Genomic DNA, 21,970 nt, shown 5'->3' with positions numbered 1-21,970 from the left:
CTTCTTTGGTAGCTTCCCTTTAATGAGACACTTTCAACACGTTCCAAATAAGTCTTTCAGAAACAAATGGAGTTGCCAAAAAGATTAAGGACAAATAAAGGACAAAATAAACTGTATTTATTTAATTTTGCTGTATGCCTCAATATTTAGAGGGTTCATTTGTGTGACTTGATTCATAGGGAGCTGATTTCATTTCCCACAGGAGCTCTGTGTGTTGCTCTAAATTCATTTTATGAGTAAGAATAACTTTATTAATCCCCAAAGGGAAATTGCTTTGTAACAGTTGTTCAAAATTGTGGAAGTTGTAAAATTATACAACTTCAGCAGAAAGAAAATAAATTTTACAACTAGATGGAATGAAGGACCTCCCATGACATTCGCTGGAGCAGTTAGTCATTCTCAAAACGGTTCATCATTCGTGTTTAATCGATGAGAGTTGATTGTGCACTCCTCTGCACTATTAAACTGTGTTTAAATGGAAGATACTCTATTTTCTGGCTAATTTGTTTCATTTCACATATTTTATGCATCATTTAAAGGCTTGTGGTGTTGTTTTATTATATTCTCTGCTAAGATTATTATAACAGCTTGAACAACCTTGCTTCACATGTTAGAAAGCAGTTCTAGCAAGCAGGTCTAGGCTGTTTAGACGCCGATCCATGACTGAAAATACATGATATTGTGCGTTTTCCTATTCAGGTATGCTTGGGATCACTGTTTCCAGACATACTTTTTTGTCATCATAATTTCATTAATTTTAGCAAGATCCCCAACACAAGTGGCTGAAATGCAGAACCTCCAGCACATTTTATAGATAGCCGTAGACACTGCTTTACCTGTTCCCTGATGATTTGAACCACAAATTTCACATTTCAATCACTCCGAATACTTATTGTCACTGATATGTAGAGTAGATGGACCAACTGAAGGGCTGGATGCATCTCTCGGTCCTGCATCAGATCTTTTCTGTTTTTATTTTCTTTTTCTTGCTAGTATAAAAAGGCCTAACGATACAATTTAAAATGAGTTCTTTGCTAAGTTGTCTGTTAAGTTTAGACACAAACCTGGTTAGCTGCCTGTTTTAATGCTTTAAGCATGTTTTTGCTTGTTAAGGGGCTTAACAAGCAAAAAACAAATTCCTCCAAAAGTAGTCAGGTATAAGGCGATGTTTAGCACTGTTGCCTAACAGCAAGAAGGTTCCTGATCTTAATCTTTTTGTTTGGTGTCTGTGCCTGTGTAGGTTTTTCTCGAGGTACTACAGCTTCCTCTCCTAGTCCAAAATTGTGCTTGCTAGGTCTAATGAGTGGCTCTAAATTGGCAATTGATGTGAGGTAGAAGAAGCACTTCAAGTTTACATGGAAAAATGTTGCATGAATGTACATTTAAGTCTGGCCGGCTTAAAAATCTAAAATAAAACAATAGGAAATTTGAAACTCACACAACATAGCAAAAATATTGTTGCTGTCTGTTATTGAGTTAAAGATGCACTGCGTTATATTTTCCCTTTGCTGGCAAAGGCGACCATTACATGATGTGTGTGCAAAGAGCGGCTGCTCAGGCCAACTGTTGACCCTCCACATGATTCACTCTGTAGACGACCATGCCAGAGTTGATCAATGTACACTCAGCGGAGCTGTCCTGTGTGACATCCTTCCAGGAATCATGCTGTAGCTCTATGATTCCTGGAAATCACAGCAGCAAAGGAGGCATTTAGTGTCTCTTTATTGTGCTTGTCTTGTCCACCACGGGAGTGCTTGCCTTCTCTCAAATAATTTCTTTAGCAAATGCTTGTCATCTATGCACATCTGACATGCAGCACTTAAGCACACTGCTTGAATATATTCCTTCTCTGGTGTACCAGGAACTTTTTTCTTGTTTTTTAATGGACAGAAACCTTCTGAGATCGCTCATATCAAGTTCTTCAAGTAAGTTCAGCCATTTCTTTCAGTGTACAACAAAGAGGGCATCACAACCAAACAATATACTTAGAGATGGGACTGCAGGCTGATTCCTCCCACACACTGTCAAAGACTGAGGTGGCTGTGTCTAGTACTATAGGACACCGACTACTAGTGACAGTACAGCTTTCATTTTTTATTGCAGTTTTTAGAACTGTTTCATTTCACTTAGAAGAAATACTATTTTTTTCTCATGACTTTAAGTGGAACACTTTTGAATAGAAACATTTTGTAATTTGGTAAGTTACCTCTATGTTGGTGAGTTATTTCTACTAAATCAAAAAGGCCAACTGCAGTTTCACTGATGAAAATTCCCAAAAATGAACAAATGTGTTTTTTGCAAATGAATTCTTCATGTGTGGTTGTTAAGTAGCGGCGCAGTGTCTGCAAAGAACGAACAAATTTTAGTGTGTTTGGTATTTTCATTTAAAGTTCAAGTTTGACTGGATTCTCAATCGAGTGAAACCGAGAGATTAAAGGAGATTCACAAAATGCCGAGTGCATTACGGGTGACCTGTCGATGCAAATTCTCACTGCTTTGATTAGTCTGGCTTTGTGAGATGACGTTCTCTTTTCTCATCTTGTCTTTTTTCCCCACTGTCATCCTCTTACATGTCTCTCTGTTTGTCAGTCCTCTCCTCTACTGTCCTCTGAATTTTGATGATTATTAAACCATTGCAGAGGTTTATTTTCTCACCTCTAGCAAACACATTGGACATGCTGAAAAGGCCGTTAAAATAATTGGGATGCATTTAAATGAAAGTTTAAATAAAAGCAATGAGAACATTTTTTAGACACTTCTTCTTTCAGCTAAACCTGCTAGCTTTGATACTGTAAAATTCAGCCTTGATTTGCTTGTTGCTTTTGGTTAAAAACAAGGAAATTTATGGTACCAGAAATCAGCTACAGAGAAGTCAGTTGTGTTTGTCTTATGTGCACCCTTCTAGAAGCAGACATATAAATGTGTCATTACTAATTAAATAAATTACTAATATTTATAGTTTAAAATACTTTGCTCACAATTAAAATATGTATGTATACCTTAAAATCTGCAAACTTTTACAAAATATATGTTAAGCATTAGTGAAATAGTGAAGAGTTCAACACAAACTGGATGTAAAGGTCCAGTTTTGTTTATTGATCTAAGCCTGAACAGCTATGCGTAGTGTCCAGTAGAGGGCTCTGTTGCTTAGTTAGCGGCAAGCTGCACTTCCAGCTCAGACCGGTTTTTGTGGCGCACATGTCCCAGTAGGCAGCTCTCGATGAAGCGTGAAGCAGCGTGATACCGGACTCTAGCAAAATTAACAATTTGCAGCCCTTGGAATGCGGAGCGAGGTACATGTTTTAAGTTGTATTTGATTGCTAAGTTGATATTTTGTTGTATTTTCTGCTTTATTTGAGTTCATATTTGTAATAAGCGTCTAAGAAAATGTATTTTGTGTTTCTGTTTAGTTTTCACGGTGCATTGGCGCACCTCAGCACTGTTAGATTCTGAATGAATCTCAAAGTAAAAATTACTGCACCCGTCGAGGCTCTCTCTATTTCTTCCTTGGTCCGGGGGACTGCTACACTGGAATTGTGTAAGGTTCATCCTCAAAGGAAACATTTTTGAACCTCTGAAATGTGCTGTTTTCAGACACACCTTTGGTCTAAGGGCAAACAGTTTTAGGTTTGTTTTGTGCTTTCTCAAGTTTCTCAAGTTACAACTTAATTAGTGAGTGTTTACAGTCGGCATTTTTCGTGCAAAATATTGAAGCTGACAGCAATTAAAGCAAATATTGAGGGTTTTAACACAGTACAGTCTTTGTGACTGACTTCACAACCATCAACCTCCAGCAATGCACATTTTTCCTTAGTGACTGGAGGTTGCCAGCGGGTCATCAATTAGTGTCTGTGTTGTATAATAGAAATGGGAATCTCTAGCCAGCCTACAATATGATATTGTCACAATATTTCAATATTTTGGCACTGCATAAATAAAATTCATTTTCAGCTCTGATACAATATTATTGTAGTTTTTTACATTTTGCGATATGCTGATCATTGCAATAACATACACTGCATTTTATTTATTTTTTAACTACTCAAGTTGGCAATTTAAAGTCTGTTTCTGATAATATATGAATTACCTCTGATAAATTGTCAAAAATCACATATTTGTTGCTGCCTACATAAACAGAAATTCCTATTATCAAAAGTTCTCATTTAATTTGTACATTTCTGCTTAGCAAGCTTTCTGTTCTAGAAAATTACAACCAGCTGGCAGCCAGTTGAGTCTTCTGTAGTTCATTCCTGACAAAGACTCCTTTAGACTGATGGCAACATGTTAGCAATCTGTCTTCTTTTATAAATTAGACAGCAATTATTTGCACACCTTCAGCAATCTCTCTGAGCATGACTGCAATTAGTCCAAGTCAGACTGTGGCTGTTTGCAGAAACGTTACCCCCTATCAGGCAACATGTTCAATCACCTTATTGTCAAGTTATTGTGAGTGTGCAACATCATCAGGTTCTGGGCAGCCATTTGGTCACCAAAAGTTGCAGCTGGATGCAATACAATCATTTTTATTTTTATTTTTATTTATTTATTTGGGGGGGGGGGGTTATACACTAGTTTGTTGCCATATTTTTACTAGTGTGACTGAGCCATTAGCTTGCTGTATTACTGTGGTGTATCGATTTATGCCTCTATAGTGTCTAGGCTTGTGCAACCTAGTCCTAGTCAAACGTCTAAAATGTTCTAGGAAAACAGAAACACCATAAAGGTTTTTAGAGTGACAGTTCTAAAAAACTCCTGAGGTTAGCATGCACCACCCATTTATGTCTGCATGTAAATGTGTACTCTGTCTACAACAGAATGCATAATCAGGAGCATAAAATAAACAAAGAAGAACAAGGAAAACAAGACTGCCAAGGGCAACCACAAGGCAGAGCCAGATACTTAATGTCAAAACAACATTACGACAACGTGCTAATGCAAGATGAAAACGTCTGCGGTCTGAGAATGAGTGTGAATGTCCCTTTTTTTGCTTCTCTGTGGTGTATCAACAGAAAGAGGCTTTTCGTGTCAGTGAAATGACAGATTGCCAATAGTAATAAGACGCTGTGCTGTAGGAGGAGGACACGGAACTGTTTGATTAGTCAAGTTTCTGAGCTGAAGCTTTACAGCCTGACTGACAAGCCTTTACCAGTAATTCTGAATTTAGAATGATGAGCACGCGTGCTTGGGTCTATTTTCTCTAAAAAAGGAAATGACCAGAAGAAAATTATTTAATTTAATTAAAAATCTGGGTGTTTTAGACAATAAATATTAAAACAAACACCTTTTCTTTTTCTTTTTTTTTTTATTGGGATGCATCCGATATTTTCTCTTATGACTCTGACAGCAGCCCAGGATTCAAAGAGGACTTCTTCTTCATGATTTTTTTTTGTTTAAGTTACCATTATTAAAACATACAGCATACATAATATGTTGTGTATAAACAATTAGAAAAAACAAAGGAAAAAAATCCCAATTTCTTTTAAGATGTGTGTTTCCCATATTATTTGTGAGACATCTCATATGATTATACCACTTTCTCGTTTTTTTCATACAACAGAAAATGTGGCCTCATGCCAAACATGAAATAGTCTTAAGATACCAACTATTTGTTCATGAACAGGGATATGAATTGTCTTTATTTTGGTGACAGATTTTAGATAATTTTAGGTAACTCATCCTAACCAAGGAAATTGAGCTGTGAAACACGCAAATAGTACTGATCTTTCTGCTAATCTCTCATATAGTTTTCTTGCATAAACCTAACCAAGCGTTAAAGTACACAAACTTAAATACAAATAAATAATAATACTATATATACATACACACACACACACATATATATATATACATATATATATATATATATATATATATATATATATATATATATATATATATATATATACATACATACACACATATACACACACACACACATATATATACATATATATATAATTTTAATATTTCTTATCTATTTCTCTTTCAGGTGGAGAGTAGAGAGTAAAAAATTTCAATAGAAAATTTCGACGTGGTAGGTCAAGGCTAAACCTGGCAAAATGATTACATACACATCACTGTTTGAAATCTTTTTTTCTGAGGTGAGAATATGATCAAAAGTTTGGATACAAAAAATAATGCCACCACGCACCAGTCCTACAGGCTAGGGAAAAATGTCAATTCCCCAACCAGTTGGCAAGTTATTGCTAGACTAAGCTCTGCAGCACTATTTGTAAACACTTTTACCTCTTAATAGCATTAAACCTCAAGCAACCATTTACCCACTGGTTGTAAAATACACACTACCATCTGGTGAATGGAGGTGTGACTCATGACATATTTTATACAAGTATGTATAAAACTACATGGACAAATCAACAATATTTAAAGACATTATCCATACACACGCAATTGCCTGATGTACCTGCAAGGCCTCCAGGAAGCGGAAAGATCCAAGACGCCGGCCCCGTGGCACCAGGCAGAAGGTAGAGTTATGAAGTAGCTCCTGGTAGTCAAACCTATGCAAAGACACATTTTTAGAAAATAATTAGTAAGTGGGCAAAAAAAGTGACTAAAAATGTGCAAAAAGGGTTTTGTTATGTGAAATGATATTTTAAATATATTCTCAGAATCAATTATCAGATGAGGAAAAGAGAGATAAATAAAGATAATCAAATGTCTAAGAAGCATATGTGTTGTGCATTGTTCGAGACATTTCAGCGCATTTTTCGGATCTATAGAGTGGAAACAAACAAAGGCCAAAGTGAAAAATGATTGTCAGGCTGAATCTATGCTCCCACCTTGTCACTTCCTCCTCAGTGTCCAAACCTCAATTTCACAGAACAATCAAAAGCAGCTTACTTTTAAATGACTACCGCAGCCTTTTTTCAAGGACTTTCCTAAAATGTGTCTTTGTAGAAGTCAGGGTGGTACCTCCTTCAGATAAAAAGATATGGAGGATGGTGGATAAATAATAAAATGTGCTGGAAATAGCACTCCGCAGCTGTTATAAAATCAAACATAGTGGCCCTGAACACATTTCATCTGATCAAGATATGAGAACAGAGAATCGTCCATGCTGGGTTGCTTTCAGTGAAGGCTTCAGTCAGCTGTGTTGGAGAGAACTATTGATCTGAAAGCATAGTTTATCTTGTCCGTCAAGTGAGATCAATGAAAACGTTTGAAGGCCAGTGCTAATATTTTTCTGATGAAATTCTTTTAGTGCAGGTTAGCATCCCCTTAGGGTAAAATTAGTTAGATTTCACTCAAAGGTTAGCTGATTTCAACTTGAAGCTAGTGTGACTGCAGAAAAGTTTAAAAAATAAGAAGAAAAATCAAATCATAACCATCAATCGCTTGTACTTGTACATTGCTCCTACATAGAAAACTGAAACTTCAGCAGTAATAATGGACTTGGCTGAGAACCTGAAGTCATAGAAAAACATGTATTATGAATGTACTGTAGTAATGGTGGCAGGAGACCTTTTTTCTTGCCATAGTTCTGTAGTCTTAAGAAAAGTGTGTTGCTGATAATACCGGTACAGAAGAAATATTTAATATATACTGATGACACAGGAAAAAGGTTCATATAGAGATATTTAGACTCAGGTTTTAGAACATTTGTAACCTCAACATGATTAACGTTTGGAGTCTAGTTTTATTTGCATTATTGTTAATAAGTTCGAACAGGACAATTTTTATCTGATCTGTGTTGTGAAACATCACCACCTGATTTTGCCTTAGGTCTTTTCTGTAAAATGGGATTTCTTCCTCCCCACAGTCTCCACGTACCTGCTCACAGAGGATTTTTGGAGTTCTCTTTCTAATATTATTTTACTATTGTAGGGTCTTTATTTTACTAGAAACAGAACAGCTTTGACATAGCTGTTGTTGTGAACTCTGACACTATTCTGTGGTTTAGAGTAGAGACAGTAGTAACACATGTCCCATGTATAGTGTTATTTAGTTTTTGTCCCATCTCCCACTGGAAATTGAGATAAAAAGACTGTAGCAAACATAAAAAGGAGCATCTACCATGCAGATAATCAAAGTAATCGAACATATATGAAGTATTATATATTTTCTAATATAATACTGAATTCAGTAACAGTAATGCAAGACCGTACAACATTAAAAAGAAACATTTATTATACTTATGATCCTAATATTTACAAGAATTACTACATTACTTTTTGTAAATTTAAAAAAAAAAGCATAACTAATGCCTAAAGTCCAAGATGTGGTCATCTAGAGGTAACGCATCAGTGATCAAAAATGATTTGTCTTTAAAAAAAAGTTTTCTATAAACTCTAATAGTTGGACTTCAGACTTTACTCAACTTTTTTTTCCTGGCAAGTCACTTTTGTCAGTCGAAAGTCTTTGACTTTAAAGCTCTGACAGCGTATGTGTCAGGCGTGTGTGTGTGTGCGCCCGCGTGTATGCGCATGATTTGAGGGCTGGCCTGAGGAGATTTCAGTTTGGAGTCTAATCTGTCTGGGGATCAACTGTCCACACAACCTCAACACTAGACAGGTGTGTGTGTGCATGTGCATGTCCACCTGCCTGCAATGTCTGCCTCCATAATGTGGGTGTATGATAAGTCTTCATGATGAGAAAGCGTCTGGCATATCACTTACTGTCACTGCACTTTTTGTGTGTTGCAGTGTGTGCGTATATGTGTTTGTATTTGTGTGACAGAGGAAGCAAGCATAATAAGATGTCAGACGTCCAGTTTGTCACCCAAAGACAAGGTCATGTTGACTGCCACTGAGGGAAATGAACAAAGACAAAGTCAGCTTGTCACATCTAAAGATGGGAATTTGAGAATAACAATACATACTATTTGGCTAAAATTAAATCTCACTTCACCACACAGCTCCTCTGATTCACGCTTTCATTGCCAAACATGACTTTTTTGTAAACTTTGTTCAATAAAGCCTGGTTTGTTTTTATGATGTCATCATCGCCTGCCTTTCCCAGAGGCCAATTCTGTAATGAAATGCCCGGGGAACCTGGCTTGTTTTGGTGAGGTAAAGCTGTTTTGTCCTGAGATGCAAGCTGAACCCTAACTTTGGACATTGGAGGAATTTTGAGGTCCTTTGGCATAAAAGCCCCAGAGTTGGAGATACAGAGATGGAAGCAGAAATGGAAGTGACACATATATCACAAAATATGGAAAAGTCAGTGTCTCCAAGGATTAATTTGATACACTGTCCCTTAAGCAGTACAACATATACAAGTCTGGGGCTATTTATAAAGTATATTCTGTTCTTATTTCATCATAAATGATACCTAAAAATGTCCTCACTGTTTAAGTTACATGTTAAAGATCGATGTGAAGAACTATAAAGGCTCCCTGCAATGGTTCAAAACCATCAAAAAATTCAGTAAAATACTATATTTTTGGCAAGCTGGTAACAGTGTTCAGTCATGTCGTAAAATCCATCGATCCATTCTCGTCCTTTTATTATTTTCAGGGTCGCGGGGGGGGGCTGGAGCATATCCCAGCTGTCTTAGGGCAAGAGGCACGTCTTTGGACTGTGGGAGGAAGCCGGAGAGAACCCACACAAACATATGGAAACTCACTGATGGAATTGAACTCAGGACCCTCGTGCTGTGAGGCAACAGTGACAACCACCTTGCCACAGATGCTGTAAAATGACTAGCAAAATGTTTTGTGATTTGAATTCATAACCTTGCTTAAAATGGTTCGACTTCTGGTAAAGTTTTGGAGGCAGTTGTGCATTTTAACCAAACAGAAAACTGAGAAAATGTGCTCTGGATGCACATTTTCAAGTGCAGATTATGAAGTGTCTTTATTAGATATTAGACTGTCGTCGCTCTCACTGACTGGCTGATCCTCTCAAAACACAATTTCTCAACTGATTAAACTGTCATCATACCTCCTGAGCCACCTGCCGCAGTGTTTGCATTAAGGGGCTGCAGGGTGTCTCACCTTACACCTGTGTGTGCACATAGAGCTCTACATTTTCCTTACTGCTAGTTTCCGTAAGTGAATGACAGCGTGTGTAAGCTCCATGCTCCTCTTATGTACATTTATAATGTAAACAATTATTTTTTTCTTGTGCAGGTAGCACTGTTCATTTTCAAAGATCTGCACTGAGTGTATGAGAAGGACCGGTTATGCGACTACAATACATGTCACAATAGTTTTACAATACCTATGTGAAGCAGTGCAAGAGGTGCAGCTGTAATGGTAAGAAACTATGTTGCACATGCAAATGAGGATGATTTGTTATGATATCTAAAATATAGCACTCATTATTAAAAGCAATCAAGAATATCTCCTTCACGTCTTTTATGTTATCTTTATTCAATCAGTTTCTGGTGTATAATCAGCCTTCCCTCCACTTTTCTTGTAATTTTCAAATACTGAATAGGTTTTGTGTGATTTTCTCTCTCCTTGTGGGCAGGAAAGTCACATAAAGACAGACAAGACAAAGTCAGAGTTGGATGATACCCAGTAAGAGAGAATTAAGAATCAATACGTGCCACATAGAATCACTCAGAACATTTTAGCTGAAAAAATAAAGAAAGAGTGTTGTTCACTATAAAGTAAAAGGGTTTTCTCAGTAGAAGACACTAAATAGTTTCAGGAGTGATGGATCAATACGGTTTACAGAGTGAAAAATGTGCCCTTTTATATCTGAAGACAAGCCAGAATCCAAAAAACAAAATATTTCACAGAAAATACAATACAGCTGGAGAGCTCTCCTCACAGAAAGACAGACAAAAATATTGTTGGTAATTGACAGCTCCGTCTGTTGTTTACTGTCTGATTCAGAAAATATTTCAAAAGGTTCCCAACATGGCTTGAGGATAAAAGGGTAGACACAGATACAGACTGATGGATCAACAACAAAAGTAATAGGTTTATCTAATTCTCCAGAAATTAGAACTGAATCCATGACAGCAGACAATAATTTAACCTGAAATTGACAAGAATCAGTGTAATGATGTGAATCTTCAATGAGATGATTATCAGTTGACTTGTCTGGTTTGATATTATCATATTCCGCAAATACGCTATGCATTGCATGTTACTGCCATTGGTTTCACCGTCAATAGAGAAAAATGTCAACAAATGTACTGACCTGCATGTTTTTAAACTGGAAAAAAGAATAGCTTTACACGTGTTGCAGAAAAGCCCTTATTTAACTAGACAGTCCAAGCTCACAACATTTATTATGACAAATGTGATGTGCTATGTAAACTGCAAATGCCTTTACCAGTAATTGCTATTACTACTCTCTCTCATACAGACATCCCTCTAGGTGTAATTGTTCAGTATGCGTGGCTTATCATTTGCTGTGTGGACTCATAAATTATGAAGCATAGAGACACAACCAAGAACATCGTGGAGGAGAAAATAAACAGCCTTTGTTCACAGAAGAGCAAACAAGGCTAAAATGTTGCTCACTTGTGTAATTTAGGACAGAAAGAGAATGAATTGAATAACTTGAACCACACAGTGGAAAATGTCTTCCTTAGAACAACTACTCAGGCGCCAGGGTCTTTAAATGCAGTATATATATATATATATATATACACACACACACACACACACACATCAGTTACAGTCATCTGTTCTGCTTCATTACAAAGTATTAAAGAAGTGGGTAAACATTAGCTGACATTAGCAGCAGCACTCAGACTAAGAAGGTCTTGCTGTGAGAAAATGAATTTTCTCTCAAATTTCAATTGCGTCACACTGTAAAATAAAGATAAAACATAAAAATAAAATAAAATAAAAACTAAATATTAACTTGGACAAGGGATTCCCTATTAACAGCTCCTTGTGGTGATAACGCTTCTCCCATTTTTAAAGAAAGAGACCTCCAGCAGGACTAGGCTAAGGAAGAGTCAGCAATCTGCTGCAATTAGTTGAAGTAAGGGAGAGAGAAGACAAAAACTGAGAGCAAAGAGATCATAAACAGCAACAAATAAAACACAACTACAGAAAGAGTAGACAAATCTTAATGAAGTGATAAGCAGCGAGTGGAGGAGGAGAAGTGCTCAATCATGAAAAGTCCCCCCAGTAGCCTGAACTTATAGCAGCATAACTAAAGGATGATCCAGGATCACCTGATCTGGCTCTAACTTTAAGATTTACTAGGACTAAAATTAAAAGTGTTTGTCTCCTGAACCCAAAATGGGTTCCAGAGGAGAGGGAGCCTGATAACTGAAGGTTCTGCCTTAATTTTGGAAAGTCTATTAACCACAAAAACATGCATTTACTACTTATTGCTAAAATATAATAGTGAGAATACAACAAATATTCAATTAACGGTTTAATTAAACTCCATTTAATGTAAAGATTACAATAAAAAAAATTATGAAATTATGTATTTATTTATTTTTGCCAGGAAATGTTTGGAAACCAAAAAAAGTCATTATTTATAGTTATAGTCATCAATTATAACTTTTATGAAAAGTTATAACACCCATAGCTGGACTGGCCATGGTGATTTTTTGTTTTTATGGGCTGATGTTTTGTTGTTTGTTTGTTTGTGTTTTTTTGTAACGGTATAAACAAAGAAAGGTGGTGGATTGGCTAATTGGTCATGATCGACTTTGGGCTGGATAGATTACAGCCAATGAGGTCGAACTTTGAAGTTTCGTATTGAGCTGAAAAGGAACACAGTTTGTCCCGGACTTCAGCTAGAATGGAAAAAGACACAAAGCTGGAGTTATTCTGCGTCTTTACGCTGTCAGCTGCCTCTTTGTCTCTTATTCTCTCTCTCTCCCTCTCCTGTTGCTACTTCAATCATAAAACTGATCAATGATCAGCTGATCGGCTTTTCTCTCTTGTTTGTTTATCTTCCACTTTGCGCCAGAAAGAGGAAACCAGTGGAGGTCACGTTAACAGCAGCATGTTTAAGCTTGATCAGCTGTTGTTAGAATTTATTTAATATTAATTTCTAGTATCAGCTGATGTTTGCTGGAGCCACAGCTGTAACAGCTGCTGGTCATGATATCGGTTTGGTTATGTGGTGAGAGGGAAACATGAAGATGAAACCAGGAGATCTCCTTACTGAATCATCAGAGCTGAACAGGTGATGGAGAAACAGGTTTACCTTTTAGGTGACATGAATGAGTTGAAGGGAAGTTATGAACTGAGACAAATAACACCAGGATCCTTTTTTTACGTAGCTGACAGCTGGTAACTGTACAGGGGCGGGTCTAGCAAAGTTTTGCCAGGGGGCCAGGTAGGGCATTAACAGGGAAAGGAGGGCACAAAGTCTTACTTTTCTTTCTTATTCTCATTTCAAATGTCTACTTTTTCATAAATAATTATCTGAATCTTACAACTAAAGTTTTCATCTGATCTAAAATGGGTGGAAGCCCATTAGTGTATGTAGTAAATATTAAGTCTAATATACACCCTACTAAGTTATAGTACTTTTTTCCTTTGGGAAGGTACCATCCGTGCAGTCTGCAGTTCTGTTGATGAAAGATGTTGAATCTATTTAATTATTGTAGAAAAACAACTGATTTCTGTGCATTTGTTTTACACATACATTAAATTAAAGTTAATTATGTCAATTAAGCATCATGAGGCGGAGGGTGAGGGGTGGTTCCTTATTTTTTTATTTTTTATTTTTTTGCTACGAGTTGGCAGTTAGGTTGTTTAATATTTCTGCTAAATACTAAAAACTAGAATAGGGAGGAATAGGATGCTGTAGGTTTAAGTTTATTCAATTGATACATTAATACCAACAAGACAGTGCACATCACTGTCACAACAGCATTTGTTTTCATTCAAAAGGCTTTATGGATTTTCCTATAATACCTGGTGGGCCGGTCTCTAGTCAAAATACCCGGGCTGATTTTTTGTCCCAGTCCAGCCCGTTTGTCTTTATCAACTTATCAACAGAATTTCAATTTCAGAATTCAACAGAACGCTGAAAAGTTCATGTACAAGACTAAATCAAAGCTCATAGTGAGACTGAGGAACTTCAGGGAAATGTTCCTCCTGATTGTAAACACTCCTTGTCATCATTGGCATTGTACTCTTGCGTCTATACTTGATTATTAGAGTTAGTGTATTCCATAACAGTAACACCAATACTCTGTTTTTTTACACAAATTTGGTCTTTCATTTACTCTTAACCATTTTTTAAATGTATTTATGTATTTTAATTAATCAGCTACTGCAATCTGCTTCATTTTTCCTCTGTAAGCCAGCTTCCAAAATTGACATTAAACTACTGTTCCAAAGGGTACAAAAAAATCAAAGACAACCCAGAAAGACTACCGGAAAGATGTTTAAGAATACATGTATAAATAGTTTACTATGAGTTTCCCTGACTTTTTTAAAATGTAAAATGAGCCTGTGTAACAGTCCCATATAGTTTGGTATATTGCACTGTAGCTGTTTCCATGTGACTACTTATCGAAGATGCAAAAATAAATATCAAAACAATTCAAGCGACACCTCTTAACAACTCTAAAAGCTCTAAGAACTGGACTAAAGGAGATAAAGTTAACTCCTACAACAGCCACAGAAGAGTATATCAACACCTAGCTCTTTAGAGTCCTTTGGAAGCTGTTTAAAAACTCATCAAAGCATTAACAAGCTATTTAGTCCATCATTAGAGAGTGTGGCAGGGAATGTGTGTACGTGTGTGTGTGTGTGTATCTGAGAGAATCAGCGGCTCTGATCTGGCTAATGTGTGTTCTCACATTAGTGCAGAGGCATGCTTGTGCATTTAAAAGCAGTGCATTGTCTCAAATTTGCATTCAACAAATCAAATAATTCAGAGGCCTTATGGAAAATGTTTTCATGCTTTAATGGCCAGTGCTGCAAAGAATCGATGGAAAGGAGCTGAGGGAAGAACTCGCTGCTAATTTAAAGCTTTTTAGTTTGTTTTCACAAAGATAGAAAAAAGTGGAGGATTCTTACAAGTGAGCATATTTTGATAAAAGCAAAGTAGACTTAGATTTTGGTTAAGCATGTGCTGCAGAGGATTAAAGGATTCAGTAAGCTTTAAGCAAACTGCTTGACAGATATTTAGACAGTCAGAAATGATTAGTAAGAGAGTCAAGCAAGCGTGAAACACAGTCCTTCTGTCAGACACTGGTGGAATCTCCCAGACAAACACAAGGTGTCCTTTGGCATTGGTGCCATAACAGGCTGGGTTAATGGCACGGATGCCAGCGTTTCAGCTCCAGCTCACATATAGATGGTTATAAAAGGCTACTGGCATCACATTTAAACACACCAGGCGAGTGTCAGTCTTTAATGTGCAGAGGTAACCCAACTCATATGCTTTTCTTAAACATAACCAAATAGTATTTGGCATCTAAAACCTAATGTAATAAAACAGCAGCATTTGAAACCCTATAATGGTGATAATGGAAAGACCTTTTCAGCAGGGCCTCTCACAATGGATCTTTCTTTTTATAAAAGAATAAATCTGTGCTTAACCTATGCATACAATTTTATACTTAAAGAGCCAAAGGTTATTCACCATCCACCTGCTTTCTTTTATTTTCAAAATAACTTAATAACTCAGACCTTTTATTTCCCACCTGAGCCACAGTTTATGGCTCAAGGGACATCGCTGCTGGGGGATTCCCATGATGCAAATAGCATTTCCTTCCATAAAACAGAATTGATTTGAATTTGCACCCCCAAAACAGGCTAAAAACTACATTTTTCAAAAAACAAGGTTTTTTGGTGAGGATATAGGTCTTAAATCTTTTTCAGCCCTCACACAACTATTCCATCACTTTTATGAGCAGAACTGAGAGCATCACAGGAGTTTAGACGACAACAAATAATTTGCAAGTTTGTATGTTTGAAGCATAGCAGTAGTTGTACTTTTACAGTTTATAACCTTGGCTTAATGGTACTTTATTGTGAAATAAAGACCCTACAATATCAGTGAAAACCTCAAGAATGACACAATCTTCTATGAGCAAGTATTTGAATCCATCAAGGAAGAACCCTCTTTTAACAACTTGAGAACGAGGCTAGGGTGAGGGGAAAGAGAAGAGGAAATGCATGATATCAGTGCCTACTTACCTGTATAATAAACATGGTATTATAGTGGCAGTTTCATAGACTTTTAATAATTAAGAAAGTGGATGGATCAATGGATGTAAAACATTTTTTCCTGAATCATCCGTCAGACCAAGCAAATGTGCCTAAAAAATCTAATTGCAGTTTTCCAATGTTCAAGTGCTAATGAGAAAAAGCATACTGGTTCTAGTAGCACTTTATATTGTTCTACAGGGTGGGCCATTTATATGGATACACTGTAATAACATGGGAATGGTTGGTGATATTAAAGTCCTGTTTGGGGCACATTAGTATGTGTGAGGGGGCAAACTCCTCAAGATGGGTGGTGACCATGGTGGCCATTTAGAAATTGGCCGTCTTGGATACAACTTTTGTTTTTTCAATAGGAAGAGGGCCATGTGACAAATCAAACTTATTGGTAAAGTCACAAGAAAAACAATGGTGTGCTTGGTTTCAACGTAACTTTATTCTTTCATGAGTTATTTACTAGTTTCTGACCACTTATAAAATGTGTTCAATGTGCTGCCCATTGTGTTGGATTGTCAATGCAACCCTCTTCTCCCTCTCTTCACACACTGATAGCAACACCGCAGGAGAAATGCCAGCACAGGCATCCAGTATCCGTAGTTTCAGGTGCTGCACATCTCGTATCTTCACACCATAGACAATTGCCTTCAGATGACCCCAAAGATAAAAGTCTAAGGGGGTCAGATCGGGATTTACAAGTTTCTCTTTGTTTTCAGCCATTGACATGTTGAAGAGGTTAACACGTGAGGAGCGGCTCGAGATTGTGTTGATATCTGGTGAACGCAGTAACCGGGTCATTGCAGCAGATTTCAATGCTACAGTTAGCAAACTGCTTGCTAAGTTTCGTGAAACTGGTTCAGTGTTGGATTTACCAAAATGTGGACGCAAGAAAACTGTCACTAATGAAGAAACATCAGTGGCTGTCCTAGCTTCATTCAGCAAGAGCCCACAGTGTAGCACTCGCCGCATGTCACTGGAGAGTGGCATTAGTCGAACATCCCTTCGGCGGATATTAGCTACTCACAAATGGCACCCTTACAAACTCCAGCTACTGCAGCATCTCAACAAGGATGACCCAGATCGCCGCGCAGAATTTGCAGAATGGGCAAAACAAAAATTGGAACAGAACCCTCAGTTCACGCAGAAGATTTTGTACAGTGATGAGGCAAACTTTTATGTGAACGGTGAAGTTAACAAACAAAACCACCGCTATTGGTCTGACACTAACCCACATTAGTGTCAGACCAATGCAACCCTCTTTGCATTGGTCTGACAACTGTTCCAACAGTCCCTTCAAGACTGTTGGAACAACAAAAGTGATGGTTTGGTGTGGTATATGGGGTACAACAATAGTGGGTCCATTCTTCATCAATGGAAGCCTCAAGGCCACTGGATATTTGAAATTGCTACATGATGATGTGTTTCCCTCTTTATGCACTGAAGCTGGCACGTTTCCTGAGTTTTTCCAGCAAGATGGTGCACCACCACATTATGGGTGCCAGGTCCGAGCATTCCTAGATGCAGTAGCGTTTTTTGATACGGGCGACACGGGTGGTTGCCCGGGGCGGCATCGTGGTGGGGGGCGGCATCACGAGCATCGGCAAAAAAAAATAAATGCTCGTACTCAAGCTGCCCCGACATCAGCCAGCGCATATTGGTAATGGCATAGGTACCGATCAGTTTTCTATCGCCCATTTCCTGGGAGTAAGGGCGCCCTACGTTTGCGAGGTGCGCCTGCTGCTTGCGGCGCAGGGAGGAGAGGGCGGGGCGGCGGGGGATTCTCTGGCTGGCTGGAGCAGCATCTAATAACCAACTCGCAAAATAAAACAAAATAAAAACAAAACAACAAACACGAAAACACCACACTGTAAAAAAATCAAACTTGCAATTGTTGAGCTTACAGTTATTTCTTTCACAATTCAACAATAAAAGTTGAGTTGCCCCATAAACTCAAATACATTAAGGGTTTCAACTAATCCTTTAACGTTTTGGAGCAAAAGTTGGTCTCAGATGAAATTTATTGCTGGCAAAATGAATGAATTCAAGTTTTACATAAGTTGAAGTTGTTGGCGCCTTTCTGTGCCTGAGCACGCATGCGCATCTCATATTTTTGGATACTACGGGGTCTACTTTGCGCTTTTGCAAGGACTGAAAGCCACCTGGCCGTCTGCCTTAATGAGAACGTGAGGCTTTTTATACCAGGAGCTGGATAGATCGGTCATCTCAACTTTCTAAAGGCAAGTAATGTTTCTTTTATTATATCAGACAGTATATGTTTGAACAGTCTCAATTTGTCTTTTAGAAATATCACAACTGACGTTCTTTGTATTTTTCTGAAACTTAGCATAGCATTACTTTCTAGGCTAAGAAGCCTTGTGGCTTACGGGTATGTGTTTACTATATCATTTAAGATTCCATGTCACAAAACAATGAAAATCCAACAAACATCGCTACTAAAGAGGCGCGCTCATATCTGACAAGCCTCCGCGACACCCCCTATGTGTATTTCATGAAGTGCAGTCTGTGGCCGCCATACCCCCCCAACGAAACAAAATAGGCTGTCTCGCAACGGCGGCAACCCCCCCCTGTTGCTAGTTAAAAATAACTTTGCATTAGAACTATGCATCCAGTAATGAAGCTGGAACAAAACTGATGAACAAGTGATTAGGACCGGCGACATATCGAGTTTCTAAATATATTGATATATTTTTATACGAGATATGAGATGTAACAATATCGTTTATATCGATATAGTCTATGTTACAATATAATTATACTTGTGGAGCCGCAAGTTTGCCTCTCTTTCGTCCACTTTTGTCTCTACTCAACGTTACTCCGCCTCGGCTCTCTCCTTCACTGACACAACTCCCCCTCCCCCATCGCTTCACCTGCAGGCAACAAGATGGACACGGCAGCTATCAAAGAGGAATGTCATGGTCGGTAAAAAGAAAACATTTGAAGGTTACTATTTTAGTGCTGTCAGCGTAAAGTTAATGCCATAACTGCATTAACGGGGCAAATCTCCGTTAACTAGTTGCTGCGGATTACCGCGTGCGTGGAGCTGGGCAGCTCTAACGAGCTAACCGGGCTAACGCCTTGACGCACGGCCTAAAATCATTTCGATTTTCTCAAAAATCGACAGTGCGCCTTATGTATGAATTCTGGTTGTGCTTACTGACCGCGAACCAATTTTATGTGGTACACAGCTTAAAAAAATCAGTCAAAAATGTTTTGGTACAACTTTGCTAAGCTATAAAGCTGCACTGCTTGATTGATTGTTGGATTATTACGGCTACCGAGGAGCCTGGCAGAGTGATACTACTCTGCTTCAACGTAATATTACCGTATTATGTGTATAAGGACCATAAATGCCACCTGTAAGAGACACGGTGACAAAGAGGATTTCAAACTTCAGGCTGTCAGTCACGCAGTAGAACTTGGAAACAGAGCAGCTGCGAAATCTGTCTTTGTTATTATGCTCAGCATCTTTTAGTTTACATTTTGACTGCACAATTGTGAGCTTTTTGTTATGCACAAAACATTGTTTTGGTTTATTTATGGAGCATCATTAATAAATGCACTGATAATTTAAACAGATGCTTCAGGAGTTTTATCCAAATATTTGTCATTCTAAGTTGTAAAACCAATCACACAAAAGTATCCTTGGCATACATAATACATCCCAGTACACTGTTGGTGCATTCCATGTAGTCAAAGGAGCTTGCAAAGAAAAGCGTCTGGACTTCTTTAAGTTACTTGAAGACGTTTCACCTCTCATCCGAGAAGCTTCTTCAGTTCTAAGGTCCAGGACTAAGAAGTCCAGACGCTTTTCTTTGCAAGCTCCTTTGACTACGATGACCTGGATGACTGAGAACCTTCACAGACATATTCCATGTAGAATACAATTTGTTAATAATAAATTAAACATTTAATTAATTAAACATTTGATGTAATGTATATCTTGTAAATTATTTGTTTTACACTATTTTACAAGGCAGAATCAGCTCACTTTAGTGAAAACAATTAGGACAGGAGAAAAAAATTCTTAAGTAATGTCAGGAAGCTGGTACTTTATTTTAAAACTAACTGCTATTTTTATTTATTTAGAGAATTAAAAGCCAACTCCAGACCACTCCTTGTCCTGATTTGTGAGGGACTGACGAAGAGTTGGTAAGGAGAGGAATCAGAACAGGAGTGCCTCCCCCTGCCCCCAAACACATAATCAGGTAATGTAACTTTGGTAATTTGAGATTAATTCAGGTTTCTTTTGAATTGTTGACACTGTCCTCTCCTCTCTTCTCATTATAGTTTTTGTATGCAGTGCCAGTTCTGCTCTTTTGTCTGTTCAAGCCAAGAAGTACTCTTAAGACATCACCAGCTACAACATAGAAGAGGATTTCATTTGCCCTGTGTTTACAGTGACTGCGTCTGTTCGTTTAGGACACGAGGGGCATTGAAGTCTCACCTCAGCAGATCACACAACAGGGCTAAGAAAAGGCAGGAGATCTCAACATTTTTTTTGTGATTTTTGTGAATTTAAAGAACTGTTCACAGCATACATTTATTTCACATATTTTAAGGCACTTAAAAAACCATCAGACTGTATCCTGTCCTTTCCAAAAATGTGACTATGTTACCAACAATTTATCAACCCTTACGTCACACACAAGCAGAAAGCACAAAAACTCAAAAGATACAGAGACATTATCAAGTGGTTCAGGTGTAGCAGCAAGTGATAAAGAGGACAATGAGTTTGTAGATTACCAATGTCTTGAACATAAAATAGCTAGACTTTTTCTATGCATGCAAATATTGTTACATGTTTCTAAAAGTGCTTTGCAGGGAATTATTGAGGAAATTAGTGACATTTTAAAATTTTCATTTCAAAGAATCAAAGAGGTGCTTGCTGAACAGAACATTGAGGCAGATGATAATGTAATTAAAAATATAAATGATGCACTTTTCAAAACCAACCCATTAATTATCTCAACAGAACCAAAAGGTGCATTATCTACTGATTACAAGAGAACTATTTATTTCAAGAATAATTTTCATGTAATTGAGCCTAAAGAGTACACCTACAAAGCGAGAACTAGAAATACATTTGTTTATGTCTCAGTAAACCAGGTCTTGGAGAACTTATTGAAAGAGAAAAGTTTCTTTGAAAAGTTAGCATTTGATAAAGAAATTAGTGAAGGTTACAGATCATTTAGAGATGGGCAGTATTTCAAAAACAACAAGCTTTTAGGATTGCAAGATACTTGCATTAGTTTAGCTTTGTATTTTGACGACTTTGAAATATGCAACCCTTTAGGAACATCTCGAAAAATTCATAAAATAACTGCAATAAATAACTGACTCTGGGAAAGTGTCATTTGTTGCTACAAAGCTCTCCTCTTGGTTTATGGAACATTACAGATCATATCAGCTTGACAGCAGCTACAAAGATCTGGAAATACTTGACCCAGAAGATTTGAATGATTACCACCCTTTAGCTGAATACTGCGTAGCTGGACAACTGATGGTGACACCTGTTACGTGCCTCCTGCATTGAAAGTGATGGTATGTATTAGGGCTGGGCGATATGACCCAAAATTCATATCTCGATATTTTTTAGCTGGATGGCGATATAAGATATATATCTCGATATTTTTTTAAAGCCACAAGGTAAGAACAAAAAGAGAGTTCTTAGTCAAAGCATGACACGAAAAGCATGAAAAAAACTACTCAAAAATAAATTATGAGCATTTATTAAATAATAATGCTCCATAAATAAAAGAAAACTATGTTGTTTTTGTGCATAACAAAGAGCTCACAATTGTGCAGTCAAAATGTAAACTAAAAGACGCTGAGCATAATAACAAGGGCAGATTTCACAGCTGCTCTGTTCCCAAC

At 37.6% G+C, this 21,970-nt stretch overlaps 1 protein-coding gene and 1 long non-coding RNA gene across 2 annotated transcripts in view; one reads left to right on the top strand and one right to left on the bottom strand.

The window, feature by feature from the left end:
* Nucleotides 1-21,970, bottom strand: part of LOC146501934 (exostosin-1) — a 331,006-nt gene that overhangs the window by 56,725 nt on the left and 252,311 nt on the right. Inside the window, exon 4 of the mRNA XM_085132477.1 lies at nt 6,425-6,518. Coding sequence (XP_084988603.1) covers nt 6,425-6,518 — 94 coding nt within the window. The remainder of the gene's footprint in view (nt 1-6,424; nt 6,519-21,970) is intronic.
* LOC146501942 (uncharacterized) lies at nt 18,139-21,944 on the top strand. Its single transcript, XR_014869295.1, has 4 exons — nt 18,139-18,312; nt 20,183-20,301; nt 20,384-20,572; nt 21,494-21,944. It is a non-coding gene; the product is annotated as an uncharacterized LOC146501942 (long non-coding RNA).

Source organism: Neolamprologus multifasciatus, chromosome 15 (assembly GCF_963576455.1).
Source record: "Neolamprologus multifasciatus chromosome 15, fNeoMul1.2, whole genome shotgun sequence".
NCBI classification, from domain to species: Eukaryota; Metazoa; Chordata; class Actinopteri; order Cichliformes; family Cichlidae; genus Neolamprologus; species Neolamprologus multifasciatus.
This window is presented reverse-complemented; position numbering and strand designations above follow the sequence as displayed.